At 37.2% G+C, this 13,784-nt stretch overlaps 2 protein-coding genes across 3 annotated transcripts in view; both read right to left on the reverse strand.

The window, feature by feature from the left end:
* Window positions 1–4,252, reverse strand: part of cdkl1 (cyclin dependent kinase like 1 (CDC2 related kinase)) — a 14,468-nt gene extending 10,216 nt beyond the window's left edge. The window contains exons 1-3 of the mRNA XM_059352985.1: window positions 4,126–4,252; window positions 3,038–3,289; window positions 766–887 (exon numbers count right to left, since the gene is read on the reverse strand). Of these exons, the coding sequence (XP_059208968.1) occupies window positions 766–887; window positions 3,038–3,205 (290 nt within the window). The 5' untranslated portion in view covers window positions 3,206–3,289; window positions 4,126–4,252. The remainder of the gene's footprint in view (window positions 1–765; window positions 888–3,037; window positions 3,290–4,125) is intronic.
* A 1,632-nt stretch (window positions 4,253–5,884) lies between these two features.
* map4k5 (mitogen-activated protein kinase kinase kinase kinase 5) overlaps window positions 5,885–13,784 on the reverse strand; it is a 35,415-nt gene continuing 27,515 nt past the window's right edge. For both annotated transcript variants that reach the window (XM_059352961.1, XM_059352963.1), the window contains 6 exons: window positions 13,095–13,272; window positions 12,604–12,672; window positions 12,419–12,511; window positions 12,018–12,088; window positions 9,088–9,143; window positions 5,885–6,885 (listed from right to left, as the gene is read on the reverse strand). In XM_059352961.1, coding sequence (XP_059208944.1) covers window positions 6,798–6,885; window positions 9,088–9,143; window positions 12,018–12,088; window positions 12,419–12,511; window positions 12,604–12,672; window positions 13,095–13,272 — 555 coding nt within the window. In that variant the 3' untranslated portion in view covers window positions 5,885–6,797. The remainder of the gene's footprint in view (window positions 6,886–9,087; window positions 9,144–12,017; window positions 12,089–12,418; window positions 12,512–12,603; window positions 12,673–13,094; window positions 13,273–13,784) is intronic.

Below are 13,784 nucleotides of genomic sequence, written 5' to 3' on the forward strand. Positions count from 1 at the left end.
CTTAATTTGGGACGGAACAGTGTATTCTCATCATCCGCGTCGCCCAGAGCAAATACTTATATACTTATTATACTTAATACTTAATAATAAAACCGCACTGTGTGAAAAATTAACTTTCGTCTTGTGTAAACACCTCAACAAAAACACAAAGATTATTAGTTTCAGGTGATTAAACACCAATAGAAATGCTCCTTAACTTCAGTTCAATTGCACTTTTTTATATACAGTCATGGAAAAAAGTATTAGACCCCCCTTGTTTTCTTCAATTTCTTGTTCATTTTAATGCCTGGCACAACTAAAGGTACATTTGTATGGACAAACATAATGATAACAAAATCATAATCAAGAAAACCATGGAAAATGGCTAGATATCAGCTCTTAAATTAAACCCTTATGAGGTATTTTTGTTGCACCTTTAATGTATGTACCTTTAGTTGTACCAGGTATTAAAATGAACAAGAAAATGAAGAAAACAAGGGTCTAATCATTTTTTCCATGACTGTATATGATTGTACCTTTTATACTTATATTTACTACTGTGTGATTTGATATGTTTCTATTTTTATTACTGGATACAATTGTTTATTTTTATTACTATCCTTCTGTTTTTTTCTAGTTTTACTGACTGAGAGATGCGCACAAGAATTCCAATGCCTTTGAACATTTTTGTACCTGAGCAAATGACAAATAAAAGTCTTGAAGTAGACCTTGAGGTACTACTTTTACTGAGGGAAAAGATGTGAATAGTTCTAGAGAGACACCCACCCTCTGGGATGGCGGTCCAGCTCGTTGAGGACCGTGTGGTCGCAGTACTCGAACACCAGGTGAAGCTTCCTCTTACGTCGAAACACCTCGATGAGATTCACCAGGTTGGCGTGTTTCAGTTGCTGCAGGGACACAAAACATAGAAGTCTCAGCAAACACACACAGGGGTGTTTCTAAATGGTGCACACTATGAGAGAAATACAGTAACAGCCACACAAATACACTTGAATAAAACTAGTAAAGCAGTAAAGAGCGCTGGTTGGAGAAACGGCACCATCTGTGGTTTGCTCTTATCAAACAGACTAAACTGTTAACAGATGGTCATAAACATGCTGTTGCCCCGGACAACCTGTTCCCATCCTATCCTATTTATGAGCTCCTGCCGTCCAGCCGGCCGCTAACACTCCCACCCACTGCATGACTAATTAAACCACTGGCAATTGTACCAGTGCATCTTTGATAATTATTGTGCAACATAAAACAAACAGGGTTTTAGCCTTTTGGTTTAAACATACAGTATATGACAATGAAAAGAAACCTTCATGTTTTAGTTATTTTTGTTCAAGAAAGAAAGTAAGAACTGTTGATGATATTTTGTTTATTTACATGTCAGCCAGGCGACTACTCTAGTAAATAAGTGGCTGAACATTTATTAATTGAGATGATTAACTGTCTTAGACAAACTGGAAGAGTGATGCTAACCCGCTGCCAAAGCCTTTTCAACTTCAGTTTCCTGTTATTAAAATAAATTTCACATTCTGATTTAAGGACTTGATTCAGTCCAGACCCTGCAGGGTTTTTACAACCCTCTAAACCTCTTGTGAACGCTTCTCTTTTCTCTGTGCAGCAGCTACAAAAACGCTTCCCCTCTGTCTGCAGAATTAACTGCAGGCTGTCCCTCCTGCTGGCCGCTCAGCAGAGAAGGAAGACACTAAAAACAGGATTTGCATCTTTAAAAAGGTCAAATAAAACTTAAAAGTAAAGCACTGAATTATAGGGTTTTGTTTGACTGTGCATCATTATTTTGTATTTGGAAGGAAGAATATAAAATAGTGGTGAATAAAAACAGAAAGCCTTTAGTATCAATGTACAATGAGATAAGGAAAGATACTCGTGATCAGTGCAAGAAAAAAACACAGGAAAACATTGGAAAAAAACAACTTCAGCAAACAAACATCCACAGCCGACAGCACAGGCTCACAAATAATAAAGAATAAAGGGTGAAGTAAATAAATGCAATGTCATTTTGCACAAAATAAGAATATTTACTGCACAGAATTAATGTAAATATTGTACTTGAATAAATGTATTTATTGTACTAGAAAAAATGTATTTATTGCACTAGAATAAATCTATTTCTTGCACTAAACTAAGACTATTTATTTCATCAGAATTAATGTAATTATTGCACTTGAATAAATGCATTTATTGCACTAGAATAAATGTATTATTGAACTAGAAAAAATGTATTTATGGAACTAGAATACATGTATTTATTAAACTAGAATAGATGTATTTATTGAACTAGAATAAATGTATTATTGAACTACAATAAATGTATTTATTGAACTAGAATACATGTATTTATTGAACTAGAATACATGTATTTATTGGTAAAAGATAAAGGTTAGCCTCTTCATTAAAACAAACACAATGTGAGACAGTACAATGGTGACGTGTTTGTTACACAACAATTTGAAGTATCAGACACTGGTATGGTGGCCAGAAAAAAATAAAAAAATAAAAAATGCTCTTTATCTGTCAAATTAAAAGATGACGAGTGTTCACAGTATTTTGATTACCTCTTCTATAACTTCTTGACTTGAAGTTAAGATAGGTTTGACTTTCCATCTTATAACCTTAAATAAATAAAGGGAAATGTGACTCACTCTTAATTTTGACTTAATAAACCAGAATAATGCAGAACTTGTCATTTTATGTCATAATCTTAAAATGTTCATCTCATAATTTTGATTTAATAAACAAAATACTTGAGTTTTTAATCACATACTGATTAATTATGTCTTTTATTTAACTTAAGACAAAATTTGACTTTATACTCTTTCTCATAATTTTGACTTTTTACGTCAAAATCATGACATGTCACTAGTGTTTCCTTTTATTTTAGACTAAACCTTCCTGGGCTTTCACAGTCTGGTAAACCTGCAGTGTAGCTGCATCACATTTTTGCCATTAAATGACAAAAACACGGATGCAAAGTCCTTTTTGTGAGAAGCAACAGAAAGTATTCAGGATAAAAGTGTGCGGTCACCTTGAGCATCCTGATCTCCCTCAGAGCAATCTTCTTGATGATTGGGTCGTCCTCTGACTCCACAAACTTCTTGATGGCGACGATCTGCCCCGTGTCTCTGTTCCTGCACTTGAAGACGACGCCGTAAGAGCCCTCTCCGATCTTCCCAATCTTCTCGTACTTCTCCATCCTCAGGCCGGAGCTGCAGACTGCTGAGGGTTAAAACACTTTTCCAGGAGGGTCTGAGGAGGCAGTACAGTACTTCTCTGCAGCCTAAAAAAAAGACAAGAAGGGACACAGAAAAGATTCTCAGCAGGAGCAGAAGAGTGTTTTTTACTATAATTGACTCAGTTAAAGACTGGATCAGAAATGGGGCATATGAGTGTTTGGATGTTGCAATAATGTTCATCTTGAACTTGAAATAGATCTTGGTTTATTTTGGTGGCTTTTCATGATACAAAATCAGAAATATTGTTCGACCTCTGCATCACTATCACGATTAATTATGAAAAAAGAGCTGATGGCACAAAAACATGCCATGCATAATTACCTAAACACACTGAAAAGCACATTAAAGAAGTGAAATTAAATCAAAAGTGTAAAATACCTGCATCACAACCTCTGATTATGCTTCACCTCTTTGGTTATGGGGGTCAGAAATGCTAAAATAAAGCTGTTAAAGTGCCTCTAAAAGATCAGATTTAATTGCGGAGAGGCAACAGTACACCTGTCCACCAACAGTTAGATTACGTAACCAAAACATTTGCAATGCAAAGTATATAAGGCCATTTCCCCTGAGGGGATATGGAGCGAAAACAAATAACACAGAGAGTGAACATCAGCCTGGGGAGTAAAATCAAAGTGCTGCACTTATTTGCTCAATAAATTAATAACAAAAAAAATATGAAATAAACAGCTAAAGCTGCATATAACAGACACCAGAGGGTTGCATCTGATGGGAAAATACTGAATAGACATTACATTAAAATCCTAAAGTATTAGCAAAGTTGCTTCATGAAACCAGCTGATCATTAAAGTAGGCACATTTTTATATTTCTAGAAGAAATATTTCAGTCTGATCGTAAGAAATTATAAATGCAAAAACTTACTTTGAGTGAAAATGTTCTTCAGTGAGAAATTCAGAGTGATAGAGGAGCTGCTGCTGCTTCCCAACACGATCACAGCTCAACTGTCCCTGCAGACACGAGCAGCGTCAGGTTTTAAAGAGTCAAGTCTGAGAATAAAGCAGGACATCCGGTAGTGTCCTTCAAAATAAAACACACGGTAGGAGCAGTCCGGTTTTTTGTTTGTTTTAAAAAAAACAAACTTAAATTAGAACATCATAGTGCATAGATACTATGTTTCAAGTAAAAGCCTTGCATTCAAAATTGTAAATGTTAATTTAAGTAAAAGTACAAAAATATGAGCATCAAAATGTAGTGTATTGTTTCAGAATATAACATTCAGTCATTCATTCATTCATTCATACATTCACTTATTTATTATCCGTATCTGCTTATCCTAACTCTGGTAGGATTATAATTATTTTAGGATTTATGATCATTTATATATTATTGCTTACATCATCATTACTTTCAAACAGCAAAGTAACAAAAGTTATCAAATAATTATAGTAAAGTAAAATGTACAATATTTGCCACTAAAATGTAATGGAGTAGAAGTATAAAGTAGCACAAAATTAAAATAAAACACTCAAGTACAAGTACAGTGCTTCAAATTTTAATTATTTACAGTACTACACTACATTTAAGGGTCACAGGTTAATAAATAAAACCACATAAAAGTATAATATGTAGATAAAAGGAGCCCTACCTGGACAACAGTAAAATGCTGCTTACATGAGTGCATTAAAAATAATAATACAAGTGTAAGTGGGTCTTGCTACATAACGAGTACTTTTACTTTTGATACCTTAAGTACATTTTGATGCTGATACTTTTACTGAAGTAGTTTTGCATGAAGGACTGGAGTAATTTCACAGTGTGATATTAGTACTTTTACTTAAATAACGTATCTGAATATTTATTCCACCACTGGGTGTACAGCTGCAAAAGTTTTACTGACAGGAAGTTCTGATGTATTGTACATTTGTTTAATTAGTTAGCAATTAAAACTGTAAATTTGTTTTTCCACTAACCTTGTGATCATCTTTTTCAGCTGATGAATAATGATCACTAAATCAAACAATGCAGTAGTTTGATTTTATTTTGTAAATAACTTCACCTGACTTCTGGTATCATTCCCTGCCTCTCACTGTGACCAACTTGACACATTTCCCTCTTTTCCACTGCAGTCCCCGTAGGAACAGTTGACTCCACCTCAATGAAAAAAGGAAAGCAAGTCTCCTGTGAGGTTTCTGTAGATTTCACACCTGACAGTCAGAATGCCAAACAGAAGCAGTCAAAAGACATCCTGCTGCAGTCAAAAACACCCACACAGGTAAAGCACTCAGCCTACTCTCTGAGGTGGACTTCAGCCATGTCCTTCAAAAACCTGAATCTGAAATCACTTTAAGTGGGCGGTGACAAAGTGTTATCATTCTAGGATCTGTTTTGTGTTTTTGTTGTTCAAAAACAATTAAATCTGCATCTGTCTTCCACATCACAAACTGCAAACAGTGAAATTTAAACCTGACATGTTGTTCTGTCGCACTGAGACTAATTAGTGCAGGTTGATGAAGTCACTGGAATGGCAGACTAAACAGGGAAATAATGGAAACTAATACTCACCCTTATTCCCCTGTTCCTCCCATCAGACACTCATCATCAGTGATGAGGAACACGGCTCTGTTGCATCAATTCAATCTCACAATAAAAAACATCATAACGTTTGTGTTTTCTTGTTAACAACAGCTTTTTTATTACAAAAAAACAGCATACATTAAACATTTTGCGAAGGGAATGCAAAGATGTTAACAAAACCTAGCATTGTCCCTCATTTTGTCATTTTATTTTAAATAAAAAAAATGTACAAAAGTGCTTACATGGTGCAAATAATGAGAAGTAAAATGTCTATAAAAGAGGAAGGTAGAGAAAAAAAATGTACATTATATCCAACTTCTAAAAATGCAGCAGAGCAGGAGAGATGCAACTATATTACATAGCAGTAAAAATAACCCAAAGCTGCGCAGGAACTGTTCACTAGGTAGTTAATCCTCACACAGCAGGACTGCGCTGTCACTGTCTGTAAATCAAACATACCCTATCACTTAACATGAGGTTAATAAATATTGCTTAAATAACCCACAATGCTCGTGGGTTTCTGTTTAAACTGAGCTATTAGTTTGACTACAGAGCTTGTAAAACATTTGCCACGGGCAGTGATTATGAGCGACATGTTACAAACAATAACACAATAAATCTCCCATCGTTTTGCTAATACAATCACAAATTCTTGTGAATTTTAATGGCACTTTTGTCAATAATACCTCTATATAACTTGTTTGTAACTCAGTCCACAGTACAGAGAAGTGAGAAATATTCTAAGTAACAATGTTCATTTGAGATTTTTATCGTTTCTCCACTTTCTGCTCATAACAGACGTTTCCTCCCGGTGAGCGGAGCTACAGTGAACGTGTTGCTGGTGTAAGGCTATGAATGAATCCAGACTGAAGAGGCTCCTCTGCTTTTACTGACCTGTCCGTTCCGTGATCAGTAACAAAAGCTCCCAATAACTGTGACAAACCAGACAGTTCCACTCGTCTGGAGTATTTCTCCCAACAAAACTTGAGGCATCTTATCCACTTTTCTCTGAGAGAGGCTCAGTAACTGTTCTCATGACCTGCTAAGATGTAGAGGTTGCTCAGGGCCGTGGGGTTGTCGGTGGGTCGGCTCTGCAAAACCACCACCCTGCAAAATAAACACAGACGCCACAGTTAAAACACAGAAATATCAAATGACTGCAGACGTCGTACCAGGTGTACTGTAAAACCAAAGTTGTTACAAAAAGTTTAATGGCAACCTGGCAACTTTAGAACTCAAATCCTCCACACAACAATGAAGCTGAAGGGTTTTTCTAAGTTTCATCAAGTCCTATAAATCACAAGTAAAATAAGAAATACTTCAACATGTTGGGAAAAATACTTCAAATTCTATACATCTGCACCTGCTATACCTTCATCTGTAGTGCAGCCTCCTGGCAGCTGCAATACTGATGGAAATGGCAGACTAAAATGTAAAAATAAAAATAACTGTCAAATCTTTGTTTTTATTTTTGCACTTAATTATAGAGAGCAATATCAATAAGGTAATCATTAACATGGATGTCTATAAGCAGTATCAGTATCGATATCAATAAAATCCTGATACCCATCCCTACATTGTGTGTGGTGGAAATTCGCCACTAGAGCCAACAGTCTGTTAGCTTAGCTTAGCATAAAGACTGGAAACGGGGAAACAGCTAGACTTGCTCTGTTCAAAAAGTAACAAAATCATACTAGAAATTTTAAACTACACTTACCACAACTTTTCACACTTTGGTGTTTGTACGGATTAAACCGAAATATGAGCAGATATAACAGCTTATCATAAGGTATCAATTTTCAAACGATACCACATGTTTTTAGATGTTTTTTTCCTCTTTACCAGGTCAGTTAGCTCAGTTATATCAGCCTTACTTTGTATGTAAATTAATGAGTCCGGTGAATTGTACTTGCTTTCTCGTTCTGATCCTTTAAAAATTTGACCGCTAAATAAAACAAATGTCTCTCATGTTGAGAAAATGGCAACGAAAAAGGTTCTTTAGATGAGGTCATTGGCATGTTTAGCATATCTTTAGTAAATACATTATGCAATGTTGCTAATTTAACTGCATTAACAACTGATGACAAGCATCATGTTAACGATATCGATCTTCTCGGAGGACGGCGTGCTGACAGTTCATGGTAAGCGGCACGTAAAGCGCCCTGATGCAGCTGTCACAGTCAGAGCAGCATGTCAGTGGGTGCATCTTCAGAAGCCATGTGGCGGTGACAGCTGAGCAGGGAAGCTACAGTCCATACTGTCCGTTCCATCAGATGAAATTACAGAGGCATGGAGAGACACTCAAACCAGGCTGGCAGTGCCCGGGCGGCGGTGAATAAAACATGGGGGGCTGGGCAGAGAGAGGCCTCGCTCCGGTGCCACAGGCAGGGCGGCTTCATCAGGAGCCTCACTGACTGAACTGCTGGGAGCCTCACTGTGAACGCTCACTGGAAGTATTTGTATGTTTGTGAAGTGGGGAGCTAAATCACATCCTGTTGAAACCAACCATCATGACTTCAGTTGAGAAATGATGGACAGAAAATTAATCGTCAACTATTTGGGTAATTTTTCAAGCAACTTGCTAAATATTTTGTGGTCCCAGTTTCTCAAATGTGAGGACTGACAGTTTTCAAGAAATCAAGAAAACAATCTTTAGATTAATCATATCAGCAGCCACCTGCTGGCATGGAGAGTTATTTCCTCTCAAGCAGGTGCAAAACATACATGCTAATTGGCTTTCGTGGTGTGTTCAAGTGCTACTTTCTGGCCCAGACAAAAGCAATGTGTGGCGCAAAACAATCGGCCTACAACACTGCTCGTTCTTTGATGCTGGTTTGGTGTGTGTGGGCCTTTAGAGTGATCAGAAAGTAAAACAGAACAGAACAGAGAAGAACAAAGAAAGACGAGTATTTTGAGTTAAGATGAAAGCAGAGTGAGGAGAGGCAGGTAAAGACAGAAAGATGTTCCAGAAGCAGCAGGAGCAGAGCTGTGGGCTCACAGCACAGGAGGTGAGCGTGATGTTTGTTGGTTTCCAGGTAATAAGACCTGAGGGAGGCCCGCCGTAATCACAAGTGGCATTATAAAGGTCATGGGGCTGATGAATTGTACCATTGGTGGCACGTATGAAGAGGCAGATAAAGTGGGTCAGTGAGGCAGTACGCTGAGACCCTGTTAGTCATCCTGTTTGTTTATGAGCCGATGTGTTTCAGAAGTCCTTTGAGATTTCTGCAGTACGTGCTTATGCACTCGATGCGTTTGATCATTTATCTGCTCTGACGCAGCTTAAGATGAAAATATCTCTGCACCAACCTGTCAGATCCAAGGAGGCGGAAGACTCTGCTTGGATCACAAATCTCCTGGGTCACCTGGGAATGAAAAAACAACAACAACACAACTGTCAACATGTTGTCTGTTTATCTGAAATGCTGGTGGAACATTGAAATGAATGAATAATGAAGCATTATTATACTCAAGACTATGAGGATGGTTTTTCTAGAACACGTTATAAAACTAGGATGGGTGGCTCCTCTCTTAAGCTGAGCAAACACTGTATATTTCTATTCATCTTACAGGTTGTGCTAACTCACACTGCACTATTAATTGACTTTTCGGCACAAACAAAACGCATGACTTCTTCTGAAACGTAGGTGCTCACACTAAACATAAAAATGTTTCCCACGAAGCTTATTCAATAAAGATGATCACACTCTCAGTAATTTTAACTGAAACGGAGTAGAAAGTGTTGACAGCAGCCATTTGGGAAATCGTGTAATTGTTTAAATTGCAAGACAACCAGATCATCAATCAGTTAGGTCATAAATAAGCCGTGGTGTCCACTCCTAAACCGCATATCAAAAACAAAAGGATCTCATATAAATTGTGATTCTAAATTGCATAATTGAAGATTAAAATTTGGCTTAATCCATGCAATGTCTGCCTAGCAATAGAGTGTTACCAGCTATATAAAGGAGTGAAATAAACAATTTTGTTTGTTCTGTATGCATCTATGTATATCTTCTATACTCCACTAAAAAAATTTTTGCATTTATAATTTTCATTTGATAATTTTAACACCAAGGGACAGTTCAAAGTCCAAAAAATGTTTTTTCCTCTTCCCTGCACTGCTATTTATTAATCTAGATGTTGTGTGTGACTTGTGTGAGGGTGTGTTGGAGATATTAGCTGTAGAGATTCCTTCTCAACTACCATCTCTTGAATATAATGGAACTAGATGGCATTTTGTTTGTGGTGCTCAAAGCTAGGGCTGGGCGATATATCGATATAAAAAATCTATCGATATATTTTTTAATGTGATATGGAATTAGACCATATCGCATATATCAATATAGTTAAAATTTTTCTTTATTTTATATATAAATGCTGCCCTTACTAGGGTTTGTCGTATTTAGTTCTTTTGTAATGTTTGTTATTCTTTTCTCATAGAAATCTATTATTTCGGAAAAAGATTGGCCTATTTTATTTCATAGGCTATTTTTATATAGATATTTTATTCACTTTATGGAGCTTTGATTTTTTTTAAAAAGGTACTCCTGTTGTTAGACAGTATTTATGTTCACTTAAATAAAAAGTTTCGATAAAATGACTTGTGAATATTTTGCTTTGATTTTGACTGAACATTTGCTCTCACTTTGCGATAAAAATATCGGGATGTATATCGTATATCGATATTCAGCCTAAATATATCTAGATATGATTTTTGGTCCATATCGCCCAGCCCTACTCAAAGCATCAAAAAACACATTTTAAAAACATGAACAGCAATGTCTTTTTTCACATATCATGATTCGTTTACTCAAAACAATCCACAGATGTTGCCGTGAGCAGTTTCATGTATCTGTAACTTTACTGGAAAGAAAGTCGTAGAACTTGAGTTTGCGGTTTGTTCACTTCTTTGTGTATACTGTGAAAAGAACTTGGGAGAGCTGACACAAGCTTGTGCAGCAAGTCCCCGCGTTGTTTACATTTGGATCACTTATTGTGCCTTTAACAACAAAACATCTATATGTTTTTTAGCTGACTGTGGGTAACTGAGTGCTGTCTCCAGGGACTCTGTGTCAGTGTGGACAATCCTGGAGCTAATCTGCTCTAGTCACAAGATGTAGCCTGACACTTTGCAGTGTAAAAGACAAGGGCCCCTTCAAAACACACTCTCATGTGTTGACATGTCATGAAAACTTGTCGACAGATGTGAGATAGTCTGCGTGTGACACCTGCTAGGTGTAAGTCCTTGGCCTTGGGAGAGATCTGATCTGTTTAAGTCTAAACGAGAACAAGGTCTCGGGTGTTCAGAGAAGCACCCACCGAAGCCAGCATGGATCAATAGCCTGCCCCCCTTGAATGCCTTCGCTTTTGAGAGGAATCATAACGAGACAATGGCTGAATTATTTAGTGCTGCTCCCTGTTGTGTGACGGGTTTCGTTTATGATTGAGCATGAATTTTGCATGCTCGCTGACATTTCAAAAATCCTTGCTGTGGTAGAACTGTCAAGCTGGGTTGGGCCCAGACTCTCCAAACAGACCTTCTGTTTCATCCGTGTGCCACGGGGCCACGTCTGACACTGTGAGCTTTCAAAAGGGTGGCCCCTATCGCCATATCACTTTTCATAATAACAGAATGCTTCACCTCCCCGCGATCTCTTGAACTTTTATTCTGCTGCTGAGCGCGACTCGTGATCGGGTTAACATGGAATCCCTCCGTGAAAGGAGGACAAATTCATTACCTCGGCCTGACACAAAGACACTTTGTCTGGCTCCACCTGAGTTCTAATCTCCTGGGATCACCTACAGCATGTAGCCACGCATATAAACGGCCAACACTCAGGGTCTTTGTTGACAAAAGCCAGAGGTGTTTGCTCACGTGTAGAGCAAACAGGCTTGTATTCAGGAACGGCTGTGACAAACAATCAGTTTGTCCTCTTTAGTCACTGGAAAACAATGAAAACTGATGCTGATATTTTATTATGAATATTGATTTTAAAGGAGCAAAAGGCTTTAAAATATTCAATTAGTTTCATTTTATGTTTAAGCATCTTTACTTGAACAATCCAGAGTGACATCTCTTTGTAAAGACTGACAACTGAACAAGCTTCAAAGTGGACCTAATATTCTTGACTACTGATTCACAATAAAGTAGTACAGTGTCAAAAAGAGACAGTTTTGTGAATTTGTATTTCAGTTTAACAGCTACAAGCTGCTGTGGTCCTCAAATATATTTTTACCTCATTAGATTTGAAGCTCTTTCCCTGCATGCCATGTTTCCAGAAGGCCAGGACGCTGTCCTGAAGGCACACTGTTAGAAGAGAAAGTAAAGGTAAGGTAAGGTAGCCACTGAAAACCTGCCAACTTAATTAAGAGGTACAAAGCAATTCATCTGGAGTTTAGAAAAAGGCCCTTTGTAAATGCAAACACATAACCTTGCTGGATATGCAGCCAGCTTTTTCTGTACACCTGCGTGTACACCTGAGTTTTTTATAAAAATATATATTTCCTTTGAAGGTAAGGAAGTTTTACAGGTTGTAAGCATATATATATATATATATATATATATATATATTTTTTTTTTTTTTTTTTTTTTTTTTTTTACATAGATTGCAAAGCCCATGACTGCCTTAAAGCTTACCAACAGATCCGATGCAGAAGTCAAAGCTGAGCTCAGATGCCAACTTCTTGTTGGACTTCAGTCGGCCCTGGAGATTAACAATCTTCAAATTTTCTTTGGAGAGAAACAACAAAAACCTGTTAGAGTGATGTGGCAGAATATAGATAGTTGCATTTGGAGTGAGAAGAACTGTGACGTGTACTTACGGTCCAAACACACCAACACTGTGTCTCTTTCTAGCTGGGTAACGTGGATTGCATCCACCTGCTGATGAGCTGTGGGGAGGAAAGGTACACTATTAACAATCCTGTTCTTGAACATCACAAGTCACCATTTACAAAGAACTTCTTAAAATAGAAATAACTCCCTATTAATTATTGTATTGGTTATTGTATAACCTCTTTCTACCAGCCTGTTTACCTTTCTTCAACTATTTTACCCTACTAAGGCGGTTCTTTGTGCTACTTATATGCAGAAGAAGAAATAGCACCATGTTTTAGAGAGTAAACATGTTATTTGCCTGGTTGTTCAAATAACAAAAAAGTCATTAAAAAGGATGCTGCACTTCATATGGTACTGACGAATCCACAAAATGGTTTTCTGCAAGTCCTCCATTTGGCCATATCTCCAGATAACCCATGTCTTGGTATTGATTTCATGGTCTTCGTCTCAACATCGTAGTACATGTTTGACTTACTTGTTCCCATCTCTGTGAACCAGGAGGAGCAGGAGTTGAGATTGATGGTCTCAAAGCGGACCACCTGGCCCGGCTCGCTGCCCTGGCTGATGGCCACACACACCAGAGGATACTCTTGCTCCGGGACCACCAGCATCTCAAACACCTTCAGTGGGCTCGGGAGGGGGAAGTCAAAGTGCTGCCGCAGGGAGAGAGAGCCAACACAAGGGTTAGGGTCACTAATGTTCTGATGAGAAAAATCTAAATTACATTTTATTCGTACATAACCTAAAAGAATGATAAAAAGAACATCAAAGTAAGAATAAACTATAATAAAGTATACAATAAGTTGTGATTCTTAGAAGTTATTTTGGAGTGTAAAGCTAATGACACTTTTTCCTTGCACGGCGAGATTTTATTATTATTATTCAAATATTTTTTATTGGCTTTTTATGCTGAAAACACATACAACACAATCAACAAGACCGCAAACAGCAGTCACAAAATATATGGAAAATAAAGCCACAACAATAACATAAACATATACGTATAAAACAGAAAATGTATAATAATGATAATAATAACAATAATAAAAACAACAATAACAAAAAATAAAAATAAAGAGTACAAAATTCTAACCCATTACAGAGATCGTGAGTCAATTAAGTAGTAGTCTCAGTGTCCCTAGTCGGGAATTCCAAATTGAGCGAG

The sequence above is a fragment of the Centropristis striata genome, chromosome 16 (assembly GCF_030273125.1).
Source record: "Centropristis striata isolate RG_2023a ecotype Rhode Island chromosome 16, C.striata_1.0, whole genome shotgun sequence".
NCBI classification, from domain to species: domain Eukaryota; kingdom Metazoa; phylum Chordata; class Actinopteri; order Perciformes; family Serranidae; genus Centropristis; species Centropristis striata.